At 44.8% G+C, this 14,001-nt stretch overlaps 1 protein-coding gene across 2 annotated transcripts in view; it reads left to right on the plus strand.

The window, feature by feature from the left end:
- The window catches only part of map1ab (microtubule-associated protein 1Ab), a 72,211-nt gene that overhangs the window by 51,267 nt on the left and 6,943 nt on the right, over positions 1 to 14,001 (plus strand). For both annotated transcript variants that reach the window (XM_079346654.1, XM_079346655.1), the window contains 3 exons: positions 708 to 790; positions 1,471 to 1,608; positions 1,849 to 13,681. In XM_079346654.1, coding sequence (XP_079202780.1) covers positions 708 to 790; positions 1,471 to 1,608; positions 1,849 to 13,681 — 12,054 coding nt within the window. The remainder of the gene's footprint in view (positions 1 to 707; positions 791 to 1,470; positions 1,609 to 1,848; positions 13,682 to 14,001) is intronic.

Genomic DNA, 14,001 nt, shown 5'->3' on the forward strand with positions numbered 1-14,001 from the left:
CAGTGAAGATCCTGTAGGATGGCAGAGCCACCGAGTTCTTTCTATTATTAGACCTCTCTAATATTAGAGGCTGCATCTGTGCTGTAACAGAGGGGAATTATAAGCTTAACATCTCCCCTTTATGGAATTAACAGCTGATGCATAATTATGATGAATATGCATAAAGGACATATGGAAGTGTGTTCAACACTTTGTGACATGTTCTTTGTTTTTGTGTCTGCCAATTTCAATGGACTTTGTCTTTAATATTCATGGCCTGATGTGTTATAAAATCCAACTCTTTTAAGCAGCAAAACACCAGTTAAAGTGAAATGTAAAATCCACTTCTATCTCTAAGTTAGAAGGTAACTATAGGTCTCTACTAAGCCAATGCATTGTCCAAGGTTTTATATTAAACTCTACCCAGCAGACATCGATGACCTGTTTCCTTTTCTATCTTCTGTCCTTGCATTGATGCACATGTGGGTCGCCGGTCTCTACAGTGATCACCTCATATAGGATGCAGACACACGTATTGTAAATCTCTCTGAGGTTTTCTCCATCAGGTCAGCATGGCTGTGGTCCAGCAAGATGTCCTCAGGCTAGACGGCTAAATGTCTGGTTACCTTGTTAACTTCACTCATCCTATAGAGGTTGATGAATTGAATCCTTGACTTAACTCTTAAATAATAAAAGATTAACTTCATGTTTACATTCTTCCCCTTCAGGACAAAGAACTCTGCACCACAGGAGTGATGTCCTAGAGACCGTGGTGCTGGTCAATCCTTCAGGAGACACTGTCTTATCTGAGGTAAATTGAATTTACTTTACAATAGTACCCAGCTGGTTGAATGTATGCTTTCACTTCATCAGGTTGTATAACAAAGAATACCACCCTCCGGGGCCTTCAGTGTTTCTTTATGTATGTGCTGAGTTCAATGTTTTTCATGACCAAAAAAGGCAATAAAACCAAAAAAATAATCATAAAAAGATACGTATTGTTGTTTTTTAATGCTGAATTTTATAGTTAATATGCTGCTTGTTTCTGAGAGCACTGCTCTCAAACAGCTCAATTTCCTTTATTTTTTACAACTTTGCGAGAAAGAAGGATTCAAAAATGGGGACATTAGGATTTCAATCAGGATATCTGATGAAACTAAAACATGTTATAAGGCATTCAGTGTCCAAATCTGAATATCAGTTTTCATTCCTAGATAAGTATGCTATAAAGTATAACAATCTATTGATATTTGTGTCTGTTAGATTTCTCTATAGTTTATGGAGAAAGATATTTCATAAATCGTGTTACATTGACACAATTAAAGCCCATGTTTCCTTGCCAATGACTCAGGTATTTCTCTCTTTGTCCTGGTAGTGTTGTCTCTCCTTTAACCGTCCTCTGCCCCACCGTTCTCTCTCTCTCTCTCTCTCTCTCTCTCTCTCTCTCCCTCTCTCTCTCCCTCTCTCTCTCCCTCTCTTGGTTTGTTCCAGATCCAGTCTCTGGTAACAGACTCAGCAGGACACAAGCTCCTGGTCTTGAGTGGTCAGAGCTCAGATCACGGTGGCCTTCTCCTTCAAACTGGGGTTTTCACCTACCAGACCTTTTCGCGTGTCTTTGCTGATCCTGGGGTGAGTCAGTTTTACCACTAGCAGCAATTAGTTTAAAAAAAAAAAGTACTGTGTTTAAATTAACTTGATGCAAACAGACAGTTTCAAGCTTTGAATGTGTTTTTGTTTTTAACAGCAAGAGTTACATTTGAACAAGTATAATCCAACTACACAAACCCATGTACAATGAAAACTACATTTAATATGTACAGTATATGCAGGACTTTCTTACTGATGTATATGGGTGTGTCTCTCTGACAGGTCAGTGAATTATTGGGTACAGCAGCCCCCAAGCAGCAGGCTACACTTACCGTGTCCTGCCGCGGGGAGGTGGGCTGGAGCTCCCTGGGACAACATCAGATCCTGCGGGAGTTCCTGGAATACAGACTAAACCCTGACCCTGTTCTCCCCAAGATGGAGGGCGTCACTGAGTTCACAGAGTACATCTCTGAGACAGTCGACGTCCCCTCGCCTTTTGACCTTTTAGAGCCTCCCACCTCTGGAGGCTTCCTGAAACTGTCCAAGCCATGTTGCTACATCTTTCCTGGCGGTCGAGGAGACTCTGCTCTCTTCGCCGTGAACGGATTCAACATCTTAGTGGATGGAGGCTCTGAACGGAAATCCTGCTTCTGGAAGCTGGTCCGTCACTTGGATCGCATTGACTCAATTCTGCTTACACACATCGGTGCTGACAATCTCCCAGGTATCAATGGGCTGCTTCAGAGGAAACTAGCAGAACAAGAGGAGGAACAATCTCAAGACTCTACAAACTATAATGAATGGATGAAGAACCTGATCTCTCCAGAACTAGGTGTGGTATTTTTCAACGTGCCAGAAAAGCTACGTATGCCAGAATCTAATCTCAAAGTGAAACGCAGCATTGAAGAGGCCTCCCTGACTTTGCAGTACCTTAACAAACTAGGAATCAAACCTGAGCCTCTCTTTCGAGTGGTCAGCAACACCATTGAACCCATTACTTTGTTCCACAAGATGGGAGTGGGCAGGTTAGACATGTATATTCTCAACCCTGTCAAAGATAGCAAAGAAATGCAATTCTTAATGCAGAAGTGGGCTGGCAACAGCAAGGCCAAAACTGGTATTGTGCTGCCAAATGGGAAGGAAGGAGAAATATCTGTCCCCTACCTAACATCAGTCACAGCCCTCGTTGTCTGGCTCCCTGCCTGCCCTACAGAAAAGATCATCAGAGTGCTTTTCCCTGGAAATGCACCACAAAACAAGATCCTAGAGGGGCTAGAAAAATTAAAGCACCTTGACTACTTGCGCTATCCTGTAGCCACACAGAAGGACATCGCCTCAGGAGCTCCTCCCTCTGTTGTAAAACAAACCAAATTAAAGCAAAGGACAGATAGCAAAGAGAGTCTCAGGTCGTCTCCGAAGACCACTGCAAAGGCCACAAAGAAAGAAAGTGAAGGACAGGATGATGTGTCAGCTGCCACAGAGGCAAAGAGTGACTCTGTGAAGGAAAATATATCAGAGAAGACTGAGGAGAAAAAGCCAACTAAGACTATCAAATCTAAAACTGATGTGCCAGAGAAGAAAAAGCTCCTGAAAGAAAAAACCTTAAAGAAGCACTCCAAGGAAAGGGTGTCAAAGATAGATGAGAAAAAGGATAAGGAGAAGAAAGAGATCAAGAGAGTAAAGAAGGATGACTCTGCTAAAAAAGATGAAAAGAAAGATGCTAAGTCCAAAGAGGACAAAAAGAAGGACACATCCAAACCTGAGCTGAGGAAAATTACAAAGCCTGACCTCAAACCTCTCACACCTGAAGTCAGAAAGACATTACATAAAGCTAAAGTATCAAGCAAAGCCAAGACGGGAAAAGTCAAAACTGCAAAGGCTGAACCTGCTCAGCCGAAGAAAGAAGAGCCAAAACCTGAAACGATTCAACCAGTCGAAAATGGAGCTGTGGAGGGCATATCTACTTCCTCGACTCCTGAAGACCTCTCCAAGGAGTTTGAAAAACTAAAGCAAGAAGACGCTGTAGCTGTAGCAACGCAGCCGTCTGACAGTACTGAGGTTTCACTTGAACCAACTTCACAAAGCCTTACCGAAGAGAAGCAGGAAGCACAAGAAACCACATCTGAAATCCCACCGGGGGCAGAGTCTCCAGAAAAGGAGGCAGCAGCCCCAGAAGTAGAAGCCGAATCTGAAGAAAAAGAGAAAGAGTCAACTCAAGAAAAAGAAGAAGAGTCTCAAAAGTTTGAGGATGAAGGAGCAGCATCCCAGGATGAGGAAGAGAAAGAAGAAGAGGCCCCAGCTGCTGAGAAGAAAATAGAAAAGGAGGAAGAGGAAGATATGGGAATTGGTGAAGAGGAAGATGAATCAAAATGGAAGGACAGCCAAGATGAAGGCCTTGACAGGAAGCATGAGATAGAAGAAATGGAGAAATCAGAATCTCTTGCAACAAAGTTTTTGACAAAAGAGGAGCTGGAAGAGGAGGAGGAGGCCGTTGAGAAAGCTGAATTGGAGGAGGTAGAAGATTTAGACGTGATAGCAGACGAAGAGATCAAAGTCAAACCTGAAGATGCCGCTGAAGAACAAATGGAACCTGGACTTCTGACTGCAGCCAAAGAAGAAGAAGAAGAAGAAGAAGAAGAAGGCTACCTGTCACATATTGGAGGAGCCACAGCTCCCATAACCTCAGTAGCTCAAGGAGCTGCCGCAGCGGAACCTATCTCCTACATCCAAGACGAGACCATTCCTGGCTACTCTGAGACCGAGCAGACCATCTCTGACGAGGAGATTCATGAGGAGGCAGAAGAAAGGATACCACACCTTCAATATGATGTTGGTGCTTACGACATATCTGTTCCGGATCAGACTGGATCATTTGTGAACATTCACGGCATGAGGGAAATGCAAGCTGCTGCCATGACAGAGAAAGGCTTTATCCCAGGTGTGCAGGAGCAGGTATCAGTGTTCACTAACATCATTACAGCTCCTCTAGCAGAAGAAGAGCATGTGTCTTCTGCGACGTCCATCACAGAGTACGACAAAATATCCTCCTTCCCGACTTCTATCGCTGAAGACCAACCTGTGGCGTCTGCCGTGGCACCTACAGCTGAAGAACCACCGAAGAGCCCGGCTGCTGCGTTGACCCCATCTGACCAATCCAAAGAGCAGCCACTCTCTGCAGGAACTCTTTCACCACCCTCTTTAGAGGATGACAAACAGTCTAAGTCTCCATCAGATGACTTACAGCTTCCTATTGCTGAAGTTAAGGTGGCTGCAAAAGCTCCAGGTGCTCAGGATGAGGAGGAGGAGGAGGAGGAGGAAGAAGAGGAGGAAGAGGATCAAACTCCTAATGTTGACATGTCACTTGAAAAACTCCAACAGGGCTATGCGTCTCTACAGGGTAAAGAGGAGAATATTGAAACCCTGACTGGCTCAGCGCCTCCAGTTTCCACATCTGTGCAAGACAGTAAACAAATCCATCTACCAGTTGAAGAGGAGAATAAAGATGCAGTTGCACCTAAAGACATTTCTTCTGTTGTACCTACTAGACCTTTTGGATCTGACTCTGTAACTTCAGAGAGTGAAGAGCGCTGCTTCAGTCCGGATGATGTCACTGTGAAAATGGCCTCCCCGCCACAGTCGGGACCACAGAGTGCAGCTCACTCTCCGCTCCGTCAGTCACCAGTGGAAGACAAGACCAAGGTCTCGCAAGAGGAGCTCCCCGACGTAGCCGACGAAACTGAAGACAAAACAACAAAGACAGACGAAGCAGAAACTGAGGTGCTACAAGATGACAGCAAACAGAACGCAGAGCAGCAGCAAGTAGCAGATTCAACATCTTCTGATGCAGCAGTTGACATCAAAGAGGTTTCAGCCACGAAGGAACCAGAGAAAGACTCCTCATCAGAGGTGAAAGGTGAGAGCAAACAGGCAGACACAGTCTCCATTGTTGGAACATCTTCACCCGAGGTTCAGTCACTCGTGTCAGAGAAGGATTCCCTCCTGTCATCAGGACAAAGTGATGAAGTGGTCGACAAAGGGCTCATAGACATAGAACCTAAAGTGCCTCTTCAAGGTAAATTTCCAAAAGGGGATGATGATGATGATAACAAGAAAGGTGATGATGACGACAAACATGATGATAAATCTGCTGTTAAAACCATCAGTGCGGAACAGGAGAAAGAAAAAGACGACACTTCTGATGCCATAAAAATCCAAGATGAGCAGAAGCTTGAATCTGTTATCCAGGAACACATTTCTGTTAAGTCTACCGTGGAGGAGAAAGTAGAGAAGGAAGCCGTAAAGGATGAAATCTCTAAAATGACACCTTTCAAAGATGAACAAATTGATAAGGAAATAGTCATTAAGGATGAGCAGGCAGTGCCTGAAAGTCCTGAAATCAAAACCACTAAAGGCGCAGAGAGTGAAGTCGTTGCTTCTGACGCAAAACAAATCGAAGATGACCAGAAGCAGAAAGAGGTAAAAGAAGACTTTGACCTGAAGACCAAAGACGAGGTCAAGGAGGCAGAGGTTCAAAAGACTGAGGTGTGTGATGGTAAGACTGAAAAAGAGGAAGAGAAGAAAGATACAGAAAAGAGTGGTGCTGTTGATATTATCTCTCTCAAAACTGAGGAGAAAGAGATGGAAAAAGTCCAAACAACAGATACTGAGCCTGTTAAAGACGATATAAAGAAAGAGACAAAGAAGGACGATATTACTGTAATGGATCCTACAAAAGATGGGAAGAAAGAGACGGAAACATCTGATATCAAAGTATGCGACGTAAAGAAAGAGGACCATGAGACGGTAAAGATAGATGCTTTAACAGATACGCCAATCGAAGAGGAGGAGATGGAAGACATCTCTACCGCTAAACTCATCAAAGAGGAAGACATCATTAGTAAGGTTGATGTGTCTGCTGCAACCACTACAGAGGAAAGGACAGATGGGATTGATGCAATCTCAAGCCCCACCAAGACTGAGGAAATGGAAGCAACAGTGGGTAAAGATGAGAGTATTTCTGCCAAGCAATCCATCGAGCAAGAAAGACAGAAACAAGATGATAGCGCTGACGCCAAACTCTCCAAGGATCAGGAAAAAGAGGGTGATGCTTATACCTTTGAACCGACAACAGAGGAAGTAAAGAAGCATGACACGAGTAAAGATGACGCTGCTGATGTAAAAATAACGAAGGCAGAAGAAAAAGATCAATTCCCAAGTATGGAAGATACGTCTGCTGTTAAACCAACTGCTGGAGAAGAAAAAGAACAAGCTGAAAGTAAAGAAGACACAGTCGTGATGAAACTTAGCAAAGAAGAGGAGAAAGAAGGACCCCTAAGTACGGAAGATACTTCCAAACCAGCAGTTGGAGAAGACAAAGAACAGGAGGAAAGTAAAGGGGATACTACGCCTTTAAAACTCAGCAGAATGGAGGAAGAGCATGTGTCTGTACCCAAAGATGTCACACTAACAACGGTAGAAGCAAAAGACACCCTTGAAGAGTCTTTAAAATCTGTCATGGAGGATGACAAGGGGCAAGAGACGATCAAAGATGAGGACGTCAAAATCACCAAGATGGAGGAAGAGGATGTGATAATGAGGGAAGATATTTCTGCTGTCGAGATATCTGAGGATAAAATGAGCCCAAAGGATGACACTGTCGTCGCCAAACCCTCCATGGAAGAGGAAAAGGAGAAAGAACTCAGTAAAGATATTACTGCTGTTGAAACAACGATAGCAGGAAAGGAAAAAATGGTGGATAAAGAGGAAACCACAACTGTCAAACCACCCAAGGAGAAGGATGCGTCTATTCAGGATAATAGTGAAGAAACTAAAACGATCGAGGTCGAAACAGATACAGTGACAGTTAAGGAAGATATCAAACCTACAAGGGAAGAGGAAAGCAAAGAGAAGGCCAGTGAAGAACCTCCTGCTGCTCAGGGTGAGAAGGAACAGATGAAGGATGAAAAGTCAGATGTAAAGCTCATAAAAGATGAGACAAAAGATGAAATATGTGAGAAAGAAATTAAAGTCAAAGAGGAACCTCTGGAAACAGGGACAAAAATACATGCTATCTCTGATTCGGGGTCTGTAAAGGAGCAGAAGGAAAAAGATACAGAGGACACTTCTGTTGAAACCATGAAGGATGACAAAGAGGAGGAAAAAAGTGGCACTCCCGTCGAACAAGAGACTAAAGAGGAGACGAAGGGTGATATCTCCGAACACAAACCATCTCTGGAGGATATGAAGGATAAAGATTCTGAAAAGGCTGACGAAGAAAAGGAGAAAGAAGCAGACTTAAATGTTCCATCTGAAGTGGAAAATACAAAAGCAGACATGAAAGTAGTCCAGCAGGGCAGTTGTGAAGCTGAATCCATCAAACAGAAGACGGAGGAGATGCATCCTCTAACATTTAGCACCGAAGCTGAGCAAAAAGGGAAAGATGATCTTTCACAGTCTGAATCTAAATCAGGTGATAAAAAAGAGGTAGATCTTCCCCCGCTTCAGACCTCAAAGGACAAGGAAACTAAAAAGGATGACATTTGCGACATTAGTGATAAACATATACAGGAAGAAACCTCTGATATGCTTACATCATCTCAGAAAGAGGAAGACACTTTTGGAGCCACATCAATAAAAATGCAGCCAGACATTTCTTCAAGTACATCGAGTGAGACCCTGAAACCCGTGAAAGGTGACATTTGTGTTTCTCCCAGCCAAATGCAGAAAGAGGAAAAAGATCAAGATGAGGAAGGAAAGGTCCTTATAAGTCGAGAAGAGAAAACAGAGAAGGAAAAAGATGATGCGCATGTTGCTGAACTGAGCAAAGAACAGAAAATGGAAAAGGAGCAAGAAAAAGACTACACCTACGAAGACGTCAAGGATGAAAAGACGATGAAAGAAAAGGATGCTGCCGATGTGACAACAGATGAGATCACTGAAAAGGAAAAGTGTGACTCCTCTGATGCAGACCACACAAAAGAGGAGAAATGGGAGAGGGAGGAGCTGCAGGAGAAAGAGATGGACAAAGTAGTGAAACAGCCTGCTCAGGCAGCAGCAGAAGAAGAAGCAGCAACAGCATCAAAGTCAGATTACAAACCTGCATTTGTGCTCCAGTCCTCTGATGAAGACAGGGAAGATGAAGACGAGGAGGACATTTGTATGGGAGGAGCCGGCTCCAGACCTCTATCTGTGGAGATTAAAAAAACAGAACAAGACATTTCCTCTGCAGGTCTAACCTCTTCCCAAACACCACAGACAAGTGACCAAACTAAACCACCAGTCATGCAGAAGATCACAGTTATAATACCAACACTTACAATGCAGGAACCCTCCATAGATGAAGAAATCAAAGAAGAATCCAGACGCTCACCTGAAGCAGGCAAAGATGTGAAAACAGAAATCACACCTGCACCTCTCGCCAAGCCAGAGCCCTGCTTTGATATTGTCACATCAAAAGAGGAGGCGTCCTCTGTTCCAAAACAAGAAACAGCCTCTGATATTCCCGCGGGTAAAGCGCAACCAATGTCGCACTCAACTGAGAAAAAGCCTGTGTTGTCAACAGTATCAAGCAGTGACAGTCAACAGAGGAGCAGCACACTTTCAAGCATTGAGAGCCAGTCCAGCGTGGAGGAAACCCCACAGCAAGAGAAACAGATACCAAGCTCATTTGCCAGTGCTACGGAAAAGACAAAACTAGATGAGAAACCAGAAAAGGAAGCCGAGAGGGAGTCGGAAGGAGAGCGAGAGATGGCTTCTCCAGGATTATCAAAACCTTGCTCTTATTTCGTGTTGGACAAACATTCTCCGGATGCCAGCCAGGCTGTCGTTACAAAATCTGACACTGGAAAAATGGAGAGCGTTGAAAAGTTGACCTCAGAGAAGGAAACTGCCAGTGAAAGCCTTCAAGATGAAAAGCAGACATTCGGCGCATCCAAGTATGATCCTTATGAGAAGCCCATTCCAAAAGATCACGACTTGGACTCCAGAGAAGAAAGTGAAGCAACTTTAGGTTTTGATCAAGCCTCCGATATTGGCATCGATGACAACAGAAGAACAAGCCTGGCAGAGGCTGGAGCAGCCATGTTCCTCCTGGATGATCAGTACAAAGAAGAACCTCTGTCCTTCAGTAGAGTTGACTACAGTGCTGCGTCCCTCACAGAGAGTGAAAGAAGCAGCCACCACAGCCCAAGTGCCTCACCCAAACATGAAGATAGAGAAAAGGGCCAGGAAGAGGAGAGTGAGAGAGAAGAAAGACCAGAAACACATTATGCTGACAAGAAGTTTTCATCCATGGACACCCAGGATAACAAACTGTCACAAGCCGCTGAATCGTACTCTTTTAGTCCCAAAGAGGACAAACCAGAGAAAACACAAAAAGAGAAAGAGGATATGATGGAGGGTGCTGCAGCATCTTCTCAAACAGCTGTAACAGAAGACAGTGATTCTGTTTCTATCTGTGCTGCTGTACAACCAGCAGGCACGTCATTAACACGAGAATCAGCTTCTTCATCATGGAGTCAATCAGATCTCAGTACCCAAGTTTCAGCTCCTCCTGCAGCCTTTGGAGAAATAACAGTTAAGAGATCAGAAAAGGAGAAAGAGAAATCTGCTGAGTCACTCAAAGACAAAAAGGAGTCCTCTGATGATGAAAGAGAGGGATCTGCATCAGGTCGGCATTCACCTGCAGAAAAAGACATTTTACCTCCCAAAGTGTCACCTTTGAAGACAGAGGAATCTTCAAGCGTCTCAAGGAGTGTATCTGCGGCCACATATTCAGGACAAGTAATAGATGATAATGTTTTGGCATCTGACAATAGCCAAGTTAGCAGCTCTGCCACTTCTAAATTAGACATAGACTTCCCTGACAGTAAAGAGGTCCTGATAGAAAAAAGGTTACTCGTCGAAGGAGAGGATTTCAATGTTGATGATGATGACGAAGATGAGGAGGAAGACGAGGAGGAAGAGGAGGTGTGTAGCGATGTTGACATGGAAAAAGGTGCCAGAGAACAGTCTGAAAAAGAGATGTGCAGACGCGGATCTGATGATAGTGCTACGCTGGCAGAGGTAACTAAGAGCTCTCTGTTGCCTGACTCAAGCTGCCATGAGGAGGAGACAATCTGTAAACCAATACCTGATGAAGCCTCGGCTTCTAAAGTCACAGACAAGCAGGACCTCAGCAAGACCGCACCCTCTCCTGAACCAAAACAACTCAAAGATGATAGTGCAGGTTTTGGTGCAGCCTCGTCCAAACCTCCTGAGACAAAAAGCGAAGATGTGAGTAAAACGACGCTGTCATCAGACCTAAGTGCACGCAAAACAGACGAAAGCTGTTTAACTAAATCAGATGCCACAGAGCTTCCGGAAACAGAGAAAGCAGAGGACACAGACACAAAGCTGTTGTCTCCTGTGCCTGATACAAAGAGAAGGTTGTCGTCAGCAAAGGACTTGACCGCCTCTGAAGTACTAGAGTCACAAAAAGCTGATGAAGACAAACCGTCTCAATCGCCAAGCTTTTTGACAAAGGACTCTTCTCAAACAATGCCCATAAGCAGCTTTGCAGGAATCTCTTTGGCACCTGACAATACAGAGTCTAAACCCACAGTTACATCTGGTTCCCCTTCTCCACTGGGAAGTAGCTATGCAGATATTGGACCAAGCAGATCTGAAGGTTCCTCTGAGCCTGTAAGCAATGAAAAGAGTCAAGCAGGGTCAAAGGAGGAGACCCTTGTACTTTCAGATGCTTCCCATCTACCCCAACATAGAGATGATAAACCCCTCAGTCAAAAGGACTTAAACAAAGAAGGTCAAGCAGAAAGGCAGACGATAGATATAACTGCAACACATGAGGGAACTACCTCCGCTTGCACTTACACCACCTTGACATACTCAACCTCAACGTTCTCCTCTACGTCGTACAGTTTCTCATCCTCAGCTTCAACGTCTTCCCCTATGAGCCAACACTCTGGAGACAAGGCTCAAACTTACACAACACTGTCACGCTCTGAAGTGTCTCTTGCAAAAGAGGAGTCGTCATCCAGGACAGAGCAGTCAAGCTCCTGCTTTGGAGGTTTTCAGAGAGATGAGTACATGGAGGTGACAAAACCTGCAACAAAAGAGTCTTTTCCACGCCAATTTGATGAGACCAAATCCTTATCTCCAGGCTTGCCTACCACTGCCAAGCAGGCTGATGATCATGAGAGTGCTCGAAAGCCTGAACAAGAGACAAAGTCAAGCACAGATAGTTTTTATATGATAGGGACCAAAACTGCAGCATCCTCTGCAGTACCATCTGCACAAAGTATGGCACCAGTAAAGGCATCAGAGAGTGTCTCCACATCAGAGACTTGCTTTGATGTGTCCCCCCTCCAAAAGGCTGACTCCTCTGGGGTGTGCCCAGGGTTAGTACAAGATAAGCCTGAAACATTTGAAATTGAAGACAGCACCCTACCATGTCGTATTGAATGTGAAAAAATCAAAGTGGCTGAGCAAAAAGAGACCGTATGGTCTACAACTGAGTCAAATCTGGTGGAGAGTGCCACTCTCTCCACAGAGAAGACCATTACCATCACCGCAACGACTGTGGTGTCCAAACCAACTCAAGAGACAGTCGCAGTTACTTCAAGTTATGACAGTGAAGCTAGCAAATCCTTATGTGCCACAACAGACTTGTCCAAAACAGAGGAAGCTCAAGAGGAAATGGAGAAAGCTAAGGTGGACAAAGAGGAAAATACAAAAGGTACTATTAAACCGTTTGAGGAAGATGCAAAGGGATCACAAAAGGAAGAAAAGACAGAGACAACCAAGGATGAAGTCAAGCACAAATTGGACGAAACAATGTGTAAAGACAGCATAGAGCAGATGACGGCCCCATCTGATCCAAATATGTGCAAAAAAGGAGAAGACGGTCAAAAAGGAGCGGCTGAAAAGGTGGAGGAGAAAAGTTTGTTGGACAAGCCACCAGAGAGATTAGAGGTGAGGAGAAAGAGCAGCATATCTGATTGGGAGCTTATACAGAGGCCTGGTGAATACCCAAGTGCTCCTCCTCCAGGTTATGGTGATGATGATGATGATGAGGAGGAGGAGGAGGAGGAAGAGGTGGAGGAGGAAGCAATGGAGTGGGTAACCAGTGCCCACAGTGCCTCTGTGTCATCCTCAAAAGATACCTGTCAAACAGAAACTTCTAGCAAAAGATCTGTAAAAGCTGATCGTCCCTCTGACTTGAACACTGGAGCCACCTCGTCTTCTGCCTCCCATGCTAGTTTCTCCTCCTGCGAATATAAACATCGCAAGGGAGAACTGTCACCTTCATTTATCAACCCGAGCCCTCACCTGGTCTCCAGTGATGAGGGCGAGGAGGATGAACACAGTGACCGCTCCCAAGATGGGGACGAGGATGATCAGGAGCAACACTCAGTGAAGAGGAGGTCGCACAAGCAGAGGCGCCCACATCCTCAGAGTCAGCATGGAGACTCTGGACCAGGACCAAATCAGATGCCCGGCGGCTTGTCTTCTGGCTTGGCTGTGACATTAGCTGGAGAGGAAACACCCCCAACATCAGTGAGTGAGTCGTTGCCTACACAGTCTGACTCTGACGTGCCGCCAGAAACCGAGGAGTGTCCGTCAATAACAGCCGAAGGAAATCTGGACTCTGACGAAGATGCTGAACATCTGCCAGTAGACAAATTATCTGCAACTGGAGCTTCAGGAGGTCACCGTCCTCCCTCGCCAAGGTCCACTCAGAAGACTCATGATCCCCTCCCCACTCTGATGAAGGATCCCCATCCCCATCCTCCCCATCCAGATGTGTGCATGGTAGATCCAGAGGCTCTTCTCAATGACCACAGCAGCACGGAGAAACTTCTTAAAAAGGAGCACAAGACCACAAAGGGCCTCAGGAAGAAACCCAAGTCAGCTTCCCCAGCCCGCAAAAATGAAGTCAGGAAGAGGTCCTATACTCCAGTGAAGCAGACTTCCAAGGAATCTGCGTCTCCCCGATCAGCCTCCCTGAGGAGGAGGGACACTGATAGAAGCTCCAGGGTGAAGATGTCTGAAACCCACAGTGCAAGGAGTGAGACGGGAGTTAAAGGCTTGGTCAATGGTGTCAAGAGCAGTTCAGGTATGTTAAAGCTCTTCATACTCAGCAGCTCAAGATGAATTGACTTTTGAAACAATCTTTGGGTGATACTGTCTTCAGATGAGATTAAATCAGATAACAAAATCAATTGCACTTGTGCTCCCTATGAACAGGCAATTAGTAGAGAAGATATTTAAAGTAACCTCTATAAACCATCACCTTGACTCCCACCAGGAGAAAAGACATTTCTCATCAAAGCCTTTATCACAAAACAAAAGTTACTGGACCAAATCTGCAACTGTGTTACCACCTTAATGCTCGCCTGTGTGAAAGTGAGGTTGGGACATGAAACAGATTGTGGT

The sequence above is a fragment of the Symphodus melops genome, assembly GCF_947650265.1.
Source record: "Symphodus melops genome assembly, chromosome: 6".
Lineage (NCBI taxonomy): Eukaryota > Metazoa > Chordata > Actinopteri > Labriformes > Labridae > Symphodus > Symphodus melops.